This window comes from Sorghum bicolor, chromosome 2 (genome assembly GCF_000003195.3).
Source record: "Sorghum bicolor cultivar BTx623 chromosome 2, Sorghum_bicolor_NCBIv3, whole genome shotgun sequence".
In the NCBI taxonomy this organism is placed as follows: domain Eukaryota; kingdom Viridiplantae; phylum Streptophyta; class Magnoliopsida; order Poales; family Poaceae; genus Sorghum; species Sorghum bicolor.
In genome coordinates, this window is record NC_012871.2 from 15,888,012 (window position 1) to 15,905,304 (window position 17,293).

The following is a 17,293-nucleotide window of genomic DNA, read 5'->3' on the forward strand; positions in this document are numbered from 1 at the left end:
TAATCTTATAAATTAACATAGTTATTATCGTAACTCAAAATGGCTATAGAATATGTTATTTTATAGCCATCTATAGAATAATAGTTATATATATAATATGTTAATTTATATATATATATAGTAACTATACGCGCGTATAAAAGAAACGCGATATATATATATATATATATATATATATATATATATATATATATATATATATATATATATATATATATATATATAGAAATTCTTTCGTACACGTACGTGATATTATCCTATAGCTGCTATTATCCTATAGCTGGAATACACACGCAGCCCACGCTCCGCCACAAATTTCATGTAACCGTTTGGAAAAAAAAAAGGGGTTCGTCGGTGCTCGATGGATCATTCACCGACCGAGCTGACCGCCGTTTGACGTGTCCCATGGATCACACCGACCCACCCAATGGCTTGGCCGTGCGGGGGCGGTGGTGCCGTGTCGTGAACCGCGTGGCGTGAGGTCGTGCCGACTGCCGGCGCCGGGCCTAACCTGTTCCACCGCCTTCCACGCGTGCGGCGTGTGCCATCAACCAAGCTTGAACGAAACTTCTTCCCTTTCCCTTTCCCTTTCCCTTTCTCCTCCCGTCCGCGCGCTCTCGCTTCCTCTCCGCCACCACCGACACCGCCACCTCCACCTCCTGCCACCACCTTGCGCGGTGGGGGGCAACGGCGAGGTGAGGGCGAGGCGGGGCGATGCTGGCGTGGAAGGAGAAGGTGGCGGACCGCCTCGCTCGCCTCCTCGCCGACTCCCCTGTCTCCCCCTCCCCGGCACAGGCCGCCGTCGCGCCACCGCAGGTGAGATCTGCCTCTCTCTCTCTCTCTCTCTCTCTCTCTCTCTCTCTCTCTCTCTCTCTCTCCCGGACCTCCCGCGCTGCTCGGATTAGCATTGTCTGTGGGTGCCTGTCGATTCGGTGGTTGGTACAGGGGGACTTGGGATCCCGCCGGAAGGTGGGTGGGATCTTGGAGATGAGCCAAAAGATCGTTTTTTCTTCCTCCACGAGTCGCGTGGTTTCGTATGACGGAGCTCGTTACCTGTTGTTTAGGTGATTGTTTCCTTGTCCAGCTGGCCTTGTTAGATTCGGATTTGGAGAATTGGGTTTCCTGGACGGAATGGGACACTGGAGTGGCCTCCTGGGATAAGCTAAGCATCGGTTTTTGTCCGGTTCAGTGTCTATTTCGATGGATTGCTGCAGTCTTCCCATCCTTCAGCTTAATTGGTGCCTAATCCTGGTCCTGTGGGCAGTGGGCAACTGCGCATGTAGGCTTTGGCCGGGCTAGGAGGTTGCATTGTCATGCATTAGAGATGTGGCTTAGCTGCCATCGCCGCCTGCGTGCCTACACAGATTTGGATGTGCACTTGCAAAATATTGCTAACACAGCAGTGTGGAGATAATGCCTTCCGTTTAACACCTAATCTCCTTTTACTATTGGAATTGCATTGATGCGCATTGGCATTGTCTTGTCTTCGTTTTAATTATTGATGTAATTCACCATGCAGGGTAACCACGTTGAAATTAGACTTACTAATCCATGTCGCTTCAGATCCTCTTTGACAAATTAGAGTACATTTGTTAGTCTACCCTTCTCCGAGTTACATATGCAGATGTGCTTCACAAAACTTACACGGCACATGGCTAGAGTACCTTTTCTTTTGTTGAGTCATCCAGATAAATCTTTCCAAATTGCTGTGTCCAGTGAGAGAACATCTACACATGATCCCAAACTCAGGCCCTTCAAACTTTGATTGTATATTTGTATTTAAATGCCTGAAAGGTTTCTTTCACAATATTGCACATGGCTGTTAAATATACAAAGCTCACAATGTTGGCCGTCCATGCTGATATCTCGTTTTGTTTCCTTGAAGCATTACTTATCTGTCCAGATTAAGTCCGTTTTACAAATTAAAGTACATTTATTACTCTACCCTTGAATTAGCATGCTTGCTGCTTCATAAAGTTTATACATGGCCAGAGTACCTCCTCTATGGACACGAATGGGGGGAAGTGAGTGTTGTGTGCCCCTATGTTTACACCATTCTTGAACAGTAAAACTAATGATTTTTCTGAGGAAAGGGAAAAAAGTCTATTTATGCTATTCGAAATAGTCAAATGATATAGTTTTTTGCAATTACCATTGCTCAGCAGTTGTGTAGAACATTGCATTTTCCATACTAAATCAAATGATTTGTCAATCCAAAATACCATCCAGCCTTGATTCAACAATGATCAGTGAGGGCCAGATTCTACTTGCTTTGCTCATTCGATAGTTGTGGAGGGACTGGATTTAACCCAGGTTACGGGGTTCATTTGTTACTTAGATATTTAGTTTAAGGATGTTGCTATATTCTTCATTAACTACTGGTCTGTAATCTCTTTTATTTTATAGCACATCTTTTGTTTTGTGTTTTTTGATATTATTATATAGTAACCAGTATTTTTTTCAGGCAAAATCTTTCCCAGCAGAACCTTTTATTCCCCCCAAGACATCATCATTATCTTCGTATGTATTTTCCCTCCTACCAACCTCAAACTTGGGGCATGAGCAGAATTCACCTTGTTCTGAGACTTTGAGACCATTACCTCCTGAATCACTTCCTAAGAAATGGAGAGGGAGTAATTTAACATGGAAAGATCCTCCCCTGGAATTGAGTGAGGAGTCTGGGTCTGAAAGTGAGAGAGATGAAAGGAATGGGAATTTCGGTAGCGACCAGGTCCTTCAGTCATACAGGTCCATAAATAACTCAAATGGAAATGAGGAAACATCGACTTCAGATTGTGCGGGCACTCTTCGTTATCTGACTGAAAAGTCTATGTTTGTGTCTCCAAAACTATTTGCATTCTTTCAATCTTCTCTCCCTGGGACCTTGAAGGGGTGCCACTGGGTATTGCTATATAGGTAAAGTATTAGTCACACTGTCACTCTTTCAGTTTTTTTTATAGTTTTTTTTTCTGTGAAAATATGCTGTTTAATGTTTGTCTGCGCACTTTTAATTCTTTCTTGTTTTTTAACAACTGAAGTGCAGCACCTGGAAGCATGGGATATCTCTAAGAACACTTCTTCGTAGAAGTGAGAATATTCAGGGTCCATGCCTATTGGTATGTCCAACTATCTACTAGCACTTACAATTTTAAGGTGTTGGCATGATCAGACTTGTGCCATACTTCAGGGTGAAATTCATGTTCCTTTTTCTAGAGATTGGCCATTGTTCTGAATATTTCCCCCTCTTTATTTGATTAGATTGTCGGAGATATGCAAGGGGCTGTGTTTGGTGGCTTATTGAACAGTCCTCTGCGGCCAACAGAGAAAAGGAAATATCAGGTAAGCCCTAGATAAATTGCACGTTATACTTACGCATAATAAGTACAAGTCATGCTGCATGTGCATGAAAATTGCTATTTTCCAGTAATTATCATTCTTTTCCTTATTGACCAGGGAACAAACCAGACGTTTGTGTTCACAACGATACATGGTGAACCTAGACTTTTCAGACCAACGGGTAAGTAAAATTTATACAAGTGTTCACAACGGTATTTTGTGAACCTAGACATTTCTAACCAATGTATGAATGAGTATCTAGTGAGCAGCTATTTGCCGTTATCTCTGTTACAATTAATTTTAACCTAGACAGTACCTAAACGTTATCAATTTATTTGAGCCACTAGTTAGTGGTGCATGAAGACTAGTATTTGGTTCCAGCGATGGGATGGTCCCAGGTGGGATATCCCACCTTGTCCTAGCATTTGGTTCGGAGACAACCAGGGCTAGAGTCATCCTTCATGAGAATATTCCTTGAAGATCTAGGGCCACCTCATCCCTAAATTTTCAAAGGATTTGTTCGGCCTACCTGGGACATGGGCTTCTGCCCGCGTACGGCAAAGCGCAGGTGAAGCGGGGGAGGCTGGCCAGCGAGGTTCAGGCGCTGCCGTGTGTTGTACAGGCGAGGTCCGCCCCTGGCCCCACCGCAAGCGGTCATGCAGGAGAGCTCTGCACCCTAGTCCCGCTGCCCGGGCTCCTGCCTGGCCCTGCCGTGGATGCTAACCACTTGTGTGGAGGTGCAGGGGCGCAGGTATGGGAGGACGGCAAGGCTGTTGAGGGAGATTGGGATTTGGGAGGATGGTGAGGTCGGTGAGGCTGCGTGCTGGAAGCGCTCGTCTTCGCGTGCGTATGAAAGGAAGATGGGAGAGGAAGAAGAAAGGGTAAAAAAATGAAAAGAGACTGGACGGGTGGCCCCCAAGTCAAGTGTCTGATCCCAGTTTTAGTTTCTCCAAACCAAACAAAAAACGAAACAATATCATCCTCCCTCAACGAAACACCAAACGGGATTGTCCCATCTCTAGAAACTGAGACAGGACCATCCCAGCTCTGGGTGTCTCCCAACCAAACAAAACTTTAAATGCATGCTAACACACCTTCAAGATAATGAGGCAATCTGATGAGACATACTGGATAATGTGTGCGTATGGAAGTTTTACAAACACAACTTCATAGTGTGTGAAAATAATGTGGAATTTCCTAATGAACTTTCAGTTCTGTACTTTTGTATATGCTTGCACCCGTTTCCGATACTAGAATAATATATATAAAAAATATTGGTTCAATGAGCTTATTTGGAAGCATATCCAGGTGCAAACAGATTCTATTATTTGTGCTTGAATGATGCTTTAGCATTTGGAGGTGGTGGAAGCTTCGCATTGTGTGTTGATGAAGATCTGTAAGTTGTCTTATGCTGGCATGGACTTTTGCTCTGTGCGAGAAGTATCTGTATGTATCTAAATTTTATTTGACTAGGTTACATGGAAGCAGTGGATCATGTGAGACATTTGGAAACTCATGCTTGGCACATAGTCCAGAGTTTGAACTAAAGAATGTGGAGGTAAGGATTTTTTTTTCAGTTATTACATATAGACAAGGTTTTAAATAACAGGCAAAGCCATTTAGTGGCAGCTTCATATTAGTTATTATAAAAGGCTATAGCGGGATACAGCAGAAACTATTTCATTTAGGGTTTTAATATATGGTTTTTTGGATTCACGCCATTACAATTTTTCAAGTTTGGAAATATGCCATTATAATTTGTCTATTTGGAGAACTGCCATTACAATTCTATCTCCTAGTCATCCATGCCATTTTCTACACTTCCTGTGTACATGGCTCACTATTGGACACGTATTACGTACATGGACACGTACAAGGATGTGTGTGGATGCGTACAACGCGTGAGGCGTAGTGTGTTGTGGCCAGCCTCGAGCGCGACTGGGGACTCGCAGTCGCGTCCATGGCGGCGCAACGGACCAACCACCGCTTCAGCTCTGTGAGGCCGTCGTGCGGCGCCTCTTCCCTAACGGTTTTGTGCCCGAGCTCGCCACGGACCTTGTTGATGAGCACTACACGTATCGCGCACGTGAGCAGCTCTGTAGGGCGCCGCTCGTGCCGTTCCGCCGTGTGCTCAAGCTTCCCAAGGTCATCTCAGCGCGTGTGTGGGAGTCCATCGTGTACATCCGCGTCGCCTCCGTGGCCATGAAGAACTACAAGTATCTCTTCCTCAAGCACGACGTTGACTGCTTCAACGCCTATATCACCGATGTCAAGTCCGGCAAGAAGCGGATTGCCACGGGTGCATTGCTCCCGCATGAGAATGGTGGTGGCGTGGCCGGGACCTGCAGTGCAGCATGGTCGACGACATGCGTAGGCTCGGCATGCTGAGCAACTACGTCGCCGTGTGTGACGTGTTCGGGAGCATGCCCAACCAACCCATGGTCCGTCATGCCAGGCACACAAATACACCACACGCCATCACAATTCCCATCTGCAGGTTCGCTTCTTCCTGCAGTTCCTCTCAGACTCCACATCGGGAGATGTAAGCAGACCGAGTTTCAACCATGGTGATGACAACGAAGCAGCTCACGTGTGTGCGCATGCTCGGTCGTGGCGCGTGAATGGTCCTAATATGGCTAGAGGGGGTGTGTGTAGCCTATAAAATTTCTACAAACTTACTAGAGCAAAGAGTTATTAAATGACAAAGCGAAGCCTTTTGCTCTAGCTCTAATTGAGGGTTTGCAAGCCACCTATCCCAACAATTCTAGTTAGTTAGATCATTGGGCACACGAGCTATGTCACTATAAGGTATACTAGTGAACTAAGTTATATAAGGCAAAGCTAGCAACTAAAACTAATTATTCTACTTTGCGGGAATATAAAGGGAAAGAATGTGATCTTTATACCGACGTGTAAGGGGATGAATCAATCACCAAGATATGAACCAATCAATCACCGGGAGAATGTCAATCGATCACAATTGAGACAACGATTTTTTTCTCGAGGTTCATGTGCTTGTCGGCACGCTAGTCCCCGTTGTATTGACCAACACTTAGTGGTTTGACGGCTAAGAAGTGTTGCACGAACCTCATCCTCAGGTAGGACACCGCAAGAACCTACTTACAAGTGAGGTAGCTCAATGACACGAGCAATTCACTAGAGTTGCTTTTGACGCTCCGCTGGGGAAGGCACAAGAATCCCTCATAAGATCATCGGAGCCAAGCACGAACAATCACCAACACGTGTCGGACCTCTACCGCTGCTCTAAGGCCTTGTTTAGTTCCGAAAAAAATTCGGATTTAGCTACTGTAACATTTTTGTTTTTATTTGACAAATATTGTCTAATCATGAACTAACTAAGATCAAAAGATTCGTCTCGCGATTTACAGACAAATCAAACTGTGTAATTAGTTTTTATTTTCGTCTATATTTAATGATTCATGCATGTGCCGCAAGATTCGATGTGATGGAGAATCTTGAAAACTTTTTGGATTTCGGGTTGAACTAAACAAGGCCTAAACCGTCTACGTGGTGGCAACCACCAAGAGTAACAAGAACTCCATAGCTACAACGATTTCCATGTGCCACTAGATGCAATCACTCATGCAAATGCACTTGGAATCACTCTTAATCTCACAAAGATGGTGAATTCATGAAGGAGATGAGCGTGTTTGCTTAGCCTCACAAGGTTGTTAAGTATGTCAAAGTGCCAAGAGACTGAGCCTTAAGCTGGCTAAAACACTATTCATAAGCCTCCAAAAGAATAGAGCTGTTAGCTCTCTATTCTCACAAAACTCAGGGCCATTGAATGCTCCAGTCCAATCGACCGGACGCAGACCCAAACATCTGGTGCTCGGATATGTGCCACGTGTCACTGTGTTTTTGACGTCGTGCGTTAGATCTCAATGGTTAAGTTCTCAGTGGACTCGCTTCAATAAATGACCGGACGCTGGACCTTAGGGTCCGGTCGCTACTCAGAGAGGTTATAAACCGCGATTTTCACCATCAGACGCGTTGGTGACTAGTGACCGGACTCACACCAACGCCTGGTCCTCAAGAGCACTACACCTAGCCTTGCATCAGCGTACGTCAGCACTGACCGGACTCGCCTGCCATGCGTCCGGTCTGCAGACGATCCTAGAAAGTGACCTTACACGCAGGTCCCTGTGTTCGGTACTAAACCCTAAGTACAAAGCCTCCATGCTCGCCACGGATGCAACCCGTGCGTCCGATGCTCTCGGCACTAGCGTCCGGTGAGTGAGAAATACTCCCATGACTTTGCCGAATCCTGCCTCACAAGCTCAGCAGAAGGGAGTCTAACTCTTTTCTATCTCTTCAACCCTTGCTCAAAAGTGTAACCACCAAGTGTATCACCTTGTGCACGTGTGTTAGCTTATTTTCACAAATATTTTTAAGGGTTATGTTAGCACACTAGGCTTTAAATGCATGCACATGAACAATGACACCTAGTGACACTTGATAAACTACTTAGCCAAAGAATTTTCCTTTTTATAGTATGACTATCTATCCTAAATATGATCAGACCCTTTATGGTGTCTTTATCACCAAAACTAATCCTATTTATACCTTTGCCTTGATCTCTGTAGGATTTTTTTTGTTTTTCTCTTTCTTCTCTTCCAAGTTGAGCACTTGATCAACTTGTGGTCATCACTACCATTATTATGATCCTCTAGGCTCCACCACTTCACATGGGACCATCCTTACATGGTCTACACACTTAGCATTAGGATTAGTCCCTAGGTTTCATCAATTATCCAAAACCAAACTAGGGCTTTCAGCGCGTCAAGCGCCATGGTGTGCCTGGCCTTCGATGAGGCCTCGGGCGAGTTGCTGGCAGTCAAGTCAGTGTGCTCTGCCGGGGCCACAGTGTAGCTGCATTGCAACGGTCGCATCCTCCAGGGCCTCTCCTGGCCGCACATCATGCCCTGCCTCGGCTCCTGCAACGCAGCGAAAGGCGATTACTAGCTCTTCCTTGAGTTCGCGCTCGGCGGGTTGCTCGCTGACGAGGTCGCCAGGAGTGGGGGCCGCCTCGCGGAGCGCAACATGGGTGCCTATGCCGGGGAGGTGGCACGCAGGCTGGCATATCTCCATGGCCTGTCGCTCGTGCACGGGATGTCAAGGCCAGGAACATGGTAATCGGCAATGGCTGCTCGTCCGCGCCAAACTGACCGACTTCGGGTGTGCAGCGGCTGGCTGGCCATCATCTTTGAGTCGCTGTCAGTGCCTCATGCAGCAGGCTGCTTCGCCTCGCACGCCGCTGCGGGCGAGTACCGCCGCTGTGCCTCTCCGCTGTGCTCTTGTACGGGTCCATATGTATTTCTGTATGCATATACATGTCTGAAAGTGGGCCACATATGTCGGAGGCGTAGAAAATGGCAGGGATGATAGAGGGACGGAATTTCTCCAAATAGATGAATTTTAATAGTGTATCTCCAAACTTGAAAAATTGTGATGGCGTGAATAAAAAAACCCTTAAATATAAAACATAAAATTATTAATTAATGATGCACAGAAAGATGTAACTAAGAAGATTTCATGAACAGAAATACTAACTACATTATAGGGCACTAGGGGAATGTGTCTCTGTCAATTACTTAACGGTCATTAAATCAATCATCATACTCATGGCTATATCAATGTTTATATTCAATCGACATTCAACAATTCAATAATAATTGTTTAATGATTCATTACATCAATTATTGGCAGTCATATGGAGTAAAGAATGAGTACTTGTCTCAGTTAGGATTAACACTAAGCGCTAATGATGATAATAGCGGAATAATTGACGATATTGTAGCCGTGGACACTATGAAAAAGATATAGTGAGCTATTTTGGAATCACGCATCTAGACACTATCAAAAAGATATAGCTGCCCGCTATTATAGCAGTGGGGATTTAGAACCATGCATACCATAATATCTCACGCATTTTAGAACCATGCATACAAAAATAGCTCACGCATTTTTGTCTCTGTACTTACTTGATTTGGCATGCCTTATATTGTTGGCTTGGTTGATTGACATTTATTTTGTACAGCTATGGGGATTCACGCATTCATGGAACCGTTCGACATAACTGATGCTAGCTGTCCTCATTTATGACCTGGCAACAGATGGAAAGGGGCATGAGAAGGCTAGTTGGAATTGCTAAAGGGTATTCACTTAATCACTTGGGAAATGTTTAGTCTCATTCTATTGTTTGGCTTGTGGAGGGAATTAAGTATGGGAGCTGTATAGGGAATTCATGTCCTTTGTTTGGTGAGTGAGATTTGGAGTGGAAAATCGTGTCATGACTAATGAGTCATGATACATACATGTTCCACTTAATGTCCAATTACCACCAATCCCTGTGGTCAGTGGGAAATAACCTTCCATTTCCTTGCACCAATTATCGATACACAATGTGTACTTGATCACTGTAACGTCACGTATTCATTCATTCAATTAACACGTTTCATATTTGTACACGTTTTTCTGTTCAAAATAATTACTCTGAATCAACTTGGCCTTTTTGGTGTGTGCGTGAAGCGTGTTCTTCAGCATGGGGAAGCTGTGATGATAGATGTTAAAACTTTGTGATGTTGTGTTATTCAGTGAATTCATGCATATCCGCTACTGGAATTAAGACAGGTTTGACCTGGACGAAAATCAACAAAAAATTCATCCTAGTTTTGAAGTTTATGATTCGGCGAATTGGCATCAAGACTTGTCCAGGAGAGATGTCTTCTTTGGCGATGTGGGGTGACCTGCTCTGTTTCAAAGGCGTTCAAGTGAACCTAGATTGTCTTGGTCGCCTCGGCCATGAAGCGTGCGTAGCTTGCCTTGGTTTGTCTTGTCCCTTTCGAAATTATGGTTACATGTTTAAGTTTGAGGTTCGTCTTGTCACCTCTGAAATTATAGCTACATGTTTTAGTTTTGAGTAGGGATGAAAACGGTACGGATATTTCCGACCGTATTCGAGATCGAATTCGTTTAGAGGGGTTTAGATCTGTCCGTATTCGAGTCCGAATATTCAACATCCGATACCGTATCCGTATCCGAATACTTAAATCGTATATTTGTGATGTCGACATCAAATCATATCTTATCCGACATGGTTGATATTATCCGTATTCGAATCCGAATCCGACCAAAAATATGAAAACAAATATGATATCAGTGATATCCGTCCGTATCTGATCCGTTTTCATCTCTAGTTTTGAGGGTACCACGTTTGGGAATGGGTTAACCTAAACTTGGCCCTGTGGTCTGAAGATCAATTGAAGAGGCATTTCAGGTAAAATGTTATGACCTCTTGGTTCAATAAACGACATGAGCTGGTCTTGCCACTATGGATAATGAATGCAATTAATATTTTTAGAAAATAGACTATTATAACGAATGAGTATTATAACCTCTAATAAACTGATAGTTAGATGTTTTGCCACTACTCTGTTAGAACAGTAAGTTTTTTATTTTAGAAAAAACGAATTGATAGGAGAGCTGTCCGCTAAAAACGCAAACAAGCACACTAGAAGTGAAAAAACAAGGAAAAACACCTTGAGGAGAGCAAGGGCATCACGGGCTGTCCGCCGAGAAGCGAGAACCTGGTGTTGTGTGCTGGTGGAGCACGAGTGTGCAACCGTGTCAGCAGCACTCAGCACTGACGCCAGAGGTGAGAGAGGCCAACAGCCAACTGCACTTGTTGGCGATGGACGCTCTGACGCCAAGATCGAGTAGCATTCAACACCACCTTTCTGTTTTGTTGTGTTTCGGACTAGCGTACTACTAAGTAGGGATGAACTAAGTAGGGATGAAAACAGTATGGATATTTTTCCGACCGTATTCGAAACCAAATTCGTTTAGAGAGACGATGGACGCTCTGACGCCAAGATCGAGTAGCATTCAACACCACCTTTCTGTTTTGTTGTGTTTCGGACTAGCGTACTACTAAGTAGGAATGAACTAAGTAGGGATGAAAACAGTATGGATATTTTTCCGACCGTATTCGAAACCAAATTCGTTTAGAGAGACGATGGACGCTCTGACGCCAAGATCGAGTAGCATTCAACACCACCTTTCTGTTTTGTTGTGTTTCGGACTAGCGTACTACTAACTAGGGATGAAAACGGTACGGTACCGTATTCGAGACCAAATTCGTTTAGAGAGGTTTAGATCTGTCTGTATCTCCGAATGTTTAACATCCGATACCGTATCCGTATCCAAATACTTAAATCGTATATTTATGATGTCGACATCCAATCATATCTTATCCGACATGATTGACATTATCCGTATTCGAATCCAAATCCGACCAGAAATATGAAAACAAATATGATATCAGTGATATCCGTCTGTATCCGATCCGTTTTCATCCCTAGTACCAACCTCCATCATTTTTCTAATGAATTGCTGCTACATATCGCTTTCTAAGATTTCATTTCCAATTTTTCCCTTAATAGGGTCCACCTTACCCACTGTTACTCATTTCAGAAATTTCTGCAATGCGCTTACATAGGCAGAACTTTAAGCTAGGAGCATTTTGGTCACTTCAGACAACACACAGATTGGTTTACCTATCTTAGGCTTCATTTCATGCCACGGTCAGAATTGGCAAGCAAAGAGAAAGGGAGGAGGAGGGTAGTATACAGATCGAACTGAGGACCGACGAAAGCCCCCATGCATGTCCTTTCCCAGCAGCAGTACGTGGCACTGTCAGTCCTAGCTAGCACCTCTCCGACTCGGACCGAGCTAGTTGTAGGCAAGCACGTTGCTGGGACACGACGGACGACGCTCGGTTGCATTGCACTGGAGCATTGATGGCATCTCTCGATCGGTTCTTGTCCTTGCACAGTTGCACCAACAAACCCACCGTCTCGTCGTCCGTCCTCGTCGCATCGTCGTTGGGTCACTCGCGTGCGTTGCGTTCCAGTGAAAGGAAACACGGAGGGGAAGCGGAAGCTGGGGGTCGTCGTCGGCCCGCTGCAGCTGCAGTAGCCGCCGCACTGCCGAGGCGTGTCAGGGCGCTGATGAGGACGATGATGCCTTGCCGCCTCAGCTGCTTCCTGCTCGTCGTCGCCGCCGCCTCCGGCTCTGCTGGCTCCGGGCAGGGGCGGGTGGTCACCACCCTCCCGGGCTTCGAGGGCCGCCTCCCCTTCCACCTCGAAACAGGGTACGTACGTACGTGGCGTTAACTGCTGCTCTGAAACTCAAATTATATATTGCGCGGTAAATGAAAGGTACGTGGAGGTGGACGAGGACGCCGGCGCGGAGCTCTTCTACTACTTCGTCCAGTCCGAGTCCGAGTCCGCCGGCGACGCCCCTCTCCTCCTCTGGCTCACCGGCGGCCAACGCTGCTCCGCCTTGAGCGGCCTCGCCTACGAGATTGGTACGCAAGTTTCACTTCCATTTATCTGTGTGCAAGCCAAACACGTGACGTGACGAGGACATGATATCATAAGGGATGCGCGCCTGCCCGGCCTGCAGGTCCCATCAGGTTCGTCGTGGAGCCCTACGACGGCACCTTACCGCGCCTGCGCTACGACTCGAGAAACTCGTGGACAAAGGTCACCATCCATCCTCCTACCCTCTTCTGTCTTCTCGATCTTCCTCTCTCTTCTACCACTAATAATCTAATTAACACTATAAGTACCTGTCTCACTGGTTATCTATAACATCTACCAAACTACAGTACTATATACTCCCCCTCTGTCCCTTATTTTTGGTGTTGCCTAGGTTTTCATGCTAGTCAAATCTTCCTGCAATGTTTTCTCAAGTTTTGAAGCATGGAACTTTGCTTTTTTTTTGGCACATGTAGACATTTATGTTTTCCTACAATCCAAAGACCCCGAAATTTATTCCTATGTATTGAAATCCTATACTTTTCTACTTTTTGCTCTATTCTTGTTGTATATTTTTTTCATTCCTTTATTTTGCATTCCTACATTCCAAATAGGCTCCTACATATATAGAAATTTTTTCCCTGTCTTATTCTCAAAACAAAACGGTTGGCTTATTGTAGTAGTTTTGTTCTATATATCACTTTCTAGTTAATTATGTGCTACAACTATGACATTTTGGTCATCAATATTTTCTGAAAGAGTTTGTTACATTAACATATATAAAAGTTATACAGCTATCTCTCTGTTTCTCAAATGTTCTCACATGATTTTTTTTCTACTATAGATATTAGTTCGAAGATATGAAAAAGTAATAAATATGATTTCATTTCGGAGGTAGTGCAAGAAGGATATAAATATAGAAAGCCATGCAGCTTGAGGCACGACAGCCCGGCCCAAGGCACGACATTTTGGCCCGGCCTGAGCACGGCCCGACCCGGTAACTTGCGGGCCTGGCCCGGTGGTGCATATCGTGCTTGGGCTGACCTCTGAGCCCGCGGGCTGGCATGGCCCGGCCCGAGTTTTAGGGGTCGGCACGACAACGGCCCGGTGCCACCTCCGCAAGCATTGCTCAAACAACTCATTTTTAATGTTACATGTCTTTTGATATCATTTCTATGATCTAAGATTGAGATTGTGAATCTGAGAAGTTGAGAGTTGTAAAAAATTGATTGTGGCATTATGCTGGTGAAGTGATCATTGTTATTGTGTGGTCATTTTGATTTTTTTTACAAAACGGGCTGTGGTGGAACATAATTTTACAGGCGGTTTTAATTAAAGGACGCCGTGGAAAAAATTGGCTTACCCAACCGCCTGTAGAAATCATATATTTCTATAAATGGATTTCTTAAGAAACCGTATGTAGAAATATGTGGCGGTTTCTTAAGAAATCCGCCTGTAGAAATACATTTGAACTTGAATTTTGTGAGCTTTTCAAATGACCTCGTTTGAAAAAACTGTCAAAATGAAAGTTGTAGATCTTGAAAAGTTATAAAACTTTGTAGTTGATAATTTTTCCATTTGAAATCATCTTGTCATTGAAAACTACGTTTAAATTTCTCAAATTTGAAATTCAAATTTTGTAAATGACCTCGGATGAAGGAACTACCAATATAAAAGTTGTAGATCTTAAAAAGTTGTAAAACTTTGTAGTTGACGACTTTTTCATTTGAATCCGTTTAGGGCATCAAATAATCAATTTATGCTTGGTTTATGATAGTATGTGGGGAACTCAACTCTAATCCAAACACAACTGAGTGATAGGTGGAGTGGTAGAGGAGGGTACGCGCGAGGGCGAGGTCTCAGGTCCGAATCCCACCGACCGCGTAGCACGCGATTTTACGCGAAAAAATGCGCGACTTTCTGTATTAAAATCTTTTTTTTTCCTATTTTTAAAAACCGATTTCATATTTTCTGGAAAAAGATTTCTACAGGCGGTTGACATAACTGAACCGCCTGTAAAAATGTATTTCCACAGGCGGGTAGAAAAAGATTTCTACAGGCGGTTGGCATAACTGAACCGCCTGTACAGATGCATTTCCACAGGCGGGTAGATAAAGATTTCTACAGGCGGTTGGCATAACTGAACCGCCTGTACAAATGTATTTCCACAGGCGGTTCTCAGTTACCCGCCTGTGGAAAAATTTATTTCCACAGGCCATCAAACACAGGCGGTTCGCCAAACCGCCTATAAAAAGGGGTTACGAACCGCCTGTATAGTACCTCTGTGTCTTCTCGATCTCTTCTACCACTAATAATGTAATTAACACTATAAGTACCTGTCTCACTGGTTATCTATAACATCTACCAAACTATAGTACTATATACTCACCCTCTGTCCCTTATTTTTGGTGTTGCCTAGGTTTTCATGCTAGTCAAATCTTCCAGCAATGTTTTCTCAAGTTTTGAAGCATGGAACTTTGCTTTTTTGGCACATGTAGACATTTATGTTTTCCTACAATCCAAAGACCCCGAAATTTATTCCTATGTATTGAAATCCTATATTTTTCTACTTTTCGCTCGGTTCCCGTTGTGTATTTTTTATTCCTTTGTTTTGTATTCCTACGTTCCAAACAGACTCCTATATATAGAAATATTTTCCCTATCTTATTCTCAAAACAAAACGATTGGCTTACTGCAGCAGTTTTTGTTCTATATCACTTTCTATAATTAATTATGTGCTACAACTGTGACATTTTGGTCATCAATATTTTCTGAAAGAGTTTGTTACATTGATATATATAAAAGTTGTACCGCTATTTCTCTATTACTCAAATGTTTTCGCATGATGTTTTTCTACTACTAGATATTAGTACGGAGATATGAAAAAGTAATAAATACGATTACATTTCGGAGGCATTGCAAGAAGGATATAGACGTACAACCAATAATGAAGGATGGTAACATTGCAGTGTGGCTTCAAACTTTTGGGGAACAGTCTAGAGGAGGGTGCAACCTATGAAGTGAGAGGAGGGAGGAGAGAATGAGAGAGTAAGGAGGTGGATGAGGTTTATTTTCTACCTAGTGCTTTCAATCGGTTACATCCAATATTCATGGAAGGCTTCGAGGCCATCCAATGGCTAGGAAGGTTCAGGCATCTTAATTACACACTATGGGCCAGGGAGCCAGACATTATGCATCGGGTTAGGCTAACACTAGCAGTATGGTCGTCGGACAAGATCATGCTAATTCCATGCTTCTCAGGACTAGGGCTGCTGAATGGTCTCACAGCCCATCACTAGTACAAAGAAGCTCTACGCTGGCGGTGGAATTTAATTTTTATAGACGGTTTCAATTAAAGAACGTCTGTAAAAATAAATTGGTAGATCCAACTTAAAAACCGCCTATGAAAATCAATTTTCACAGACGGTTTTCCTAACAAAACCGTGTATTTCTACAGGCGGTTCTCCTAAGAAACCACCAGTAAAAATCATATTTCTACAGGCGGTTTCTTAAGAAATCCGCCAATAGAAATAATTTGAAATTGAATTTTTTTGAGTTTTTCAAATGACCTCGTTTGAAAAAACCATCAAAATGAAAGTTGTAGATCTCGAAAAGTTATGAAACTTTGTAGTTGATAATTTTTTCAATTGAAATCATCTTGTCGTTGAAAACTACGTTTGGATTTCTCAAATTTAAAATTCAAATTTTATAAATGACCTTAGATGGAGAAACTACCAATATAAAAGTTGTAGGTCTTGAAAAGTTATGAAACTTTGTAGTTGACAACTTTTCCATTGGAATCCGTTTAGGGCCTCAAATAATCAATATATGCTCGGTTTAGGATAATATGTGGGGAACTAAACTCTAATATAAACATAACATATGTGGAGTGGTAGAGGAGGTTACACGCAAGGGTAAGGTCTTAGGTTCGAATCTCACCGGCCGCGAAGCAAAAGCGCGACTTGCGACTTCGACGGGCGAGCGAGTAGTTAGTGGGCCCTCCCTGTAATTAAAATCTTTGTTTTCTATTTTTAAAAGTCGATTTTGTATTTTCTATAAAAAGATTTCTACAGGCGGGTGACATAATTGAACCGCTTGTAGAAATGGATTTCTACATGCGGTTCTCAGTTACCCGCCTGTGGAAAAGTTTATTTCCACAGGCCAACAGCGCAGGCGGTTCGTCAATCCGCCTGTAGAAAGGGGTTGCGAACCGTCTGTATAGTACCTCTAGTGCATTTGGCCACCTGTATATCTCATCTCCTTTTCTATGAGCAATTTTACATGTTTATTATATCTTACACCCCACTTCTAAAACCCTGAAACAATACAAGGAAGAAAAACGTTGAGGACACAAAGACCACCAGTTTAACTTATCACTAGGATATATTCATGTTAATGTAGAGTTCATCATTGCAGCATCTTTGTCAAATTCGATTCTAAATCCAAAGTATTTATTGATATTCTTTCGAAGTTATACAAACATTGGCTAATAGTTCAATCATCAAGTCAACATGTTTTCCATGCTACAAGCTACTACTCCATCTTTTTTTACTGTCATTCTCATTTCCCAAAAAGTTAATTATATCCCTCTGTCTCTGAAATAATTAATTCTT

The 17,293-nt window shown here is 43.4% G+C and overlaps 2 protein-coding genes across 4 annotated transcripts in view; both read left to right on the forward strand.

Moving 5' to 3' along the window:
- Positions 489–9,857, forward strand: LOC110432878 (TLD domain-containing protein 2). Of its 2 annotated transcripts, none has more exons than XM_021453959.1 (8): positions 489–816; positions 2,465–2,916; positions 3,044–3,116; positions 3,259–3,339; positions 3,454–3,517; positions 4,645–4,732; positions 4,825–4,894; positions 9,398–9,857. In XM_021453959.1, the coding sequence occupies exons 1-8, from the start codon at positions 715–717 to the stop codon at positions 9,434–9,436; spliced, it is 969 nt and encodes a 322-aa protein (XP_021309634.1). In that variant the 5' UTR covers positions 489–714; the 3' UTR covers positions 9,437–9,857. The 2 variants fall into 2 exon arrangements, with proteins under 2 accessions (XP_021309634.1, XP_021309633.1); XM_021453958.1 differs by having other exon boundaries at positions 496–816; positions 4,810–4,894.
- The window catches only part of LOC8059737 (serine carboxypeptidase-like 7), a 64,957-nt gene continuing 59,510 nt past the window's right edge, over positions 11,847–17,293 (forward strand). The window contains exons 1-3 of one of the 2 annotated variants that reach the window (XM_021453806.1): positions 11,847–12,511; positions 12,579–12,727; positions 12,826–12,905. In XM_021453806.1, the coding sequence (XP_021309481.1) occupies positions 12,159–12,511; positions 12,579–12,727; positions 12,826–12,905 (582 nt within the window). In that variant the 5' untranslated portion in view covers positions 11,847–12,158. The remainder of the gene's footprint in view (positions 12,512–12,578; positions 12,728–12,825; positions 12,906–17,293) is intronic. The other variant, XM_021453807.1, reaches the window with a different exon arrangement.

Excerpts from the sequence above, each read along its gene's own strand:
- LOC110432878 (XM_021453958.1), top strand. The coding sequence starts at position 715 with ATGCTGGCGTGGAAGGAGAAGGTGGCGGACCGCCTCGCTCGCCTCCTC. Across the intron at positions 2,917-3,043 it reads CACTGGGTATTGCTATATAG|CACCTGGAAGCATGGGATAT; the intron begins GTAAAGTATTAG and ends ACTGAAGTGCAG. Across the intron at positions 3,518-4,644 it reads TAGACTTTTCAGACCAACGG|GTGCAAACAGATTCTATTAT; the intron begins GTAAGTAAAATT and ends AAGCATATCCAG.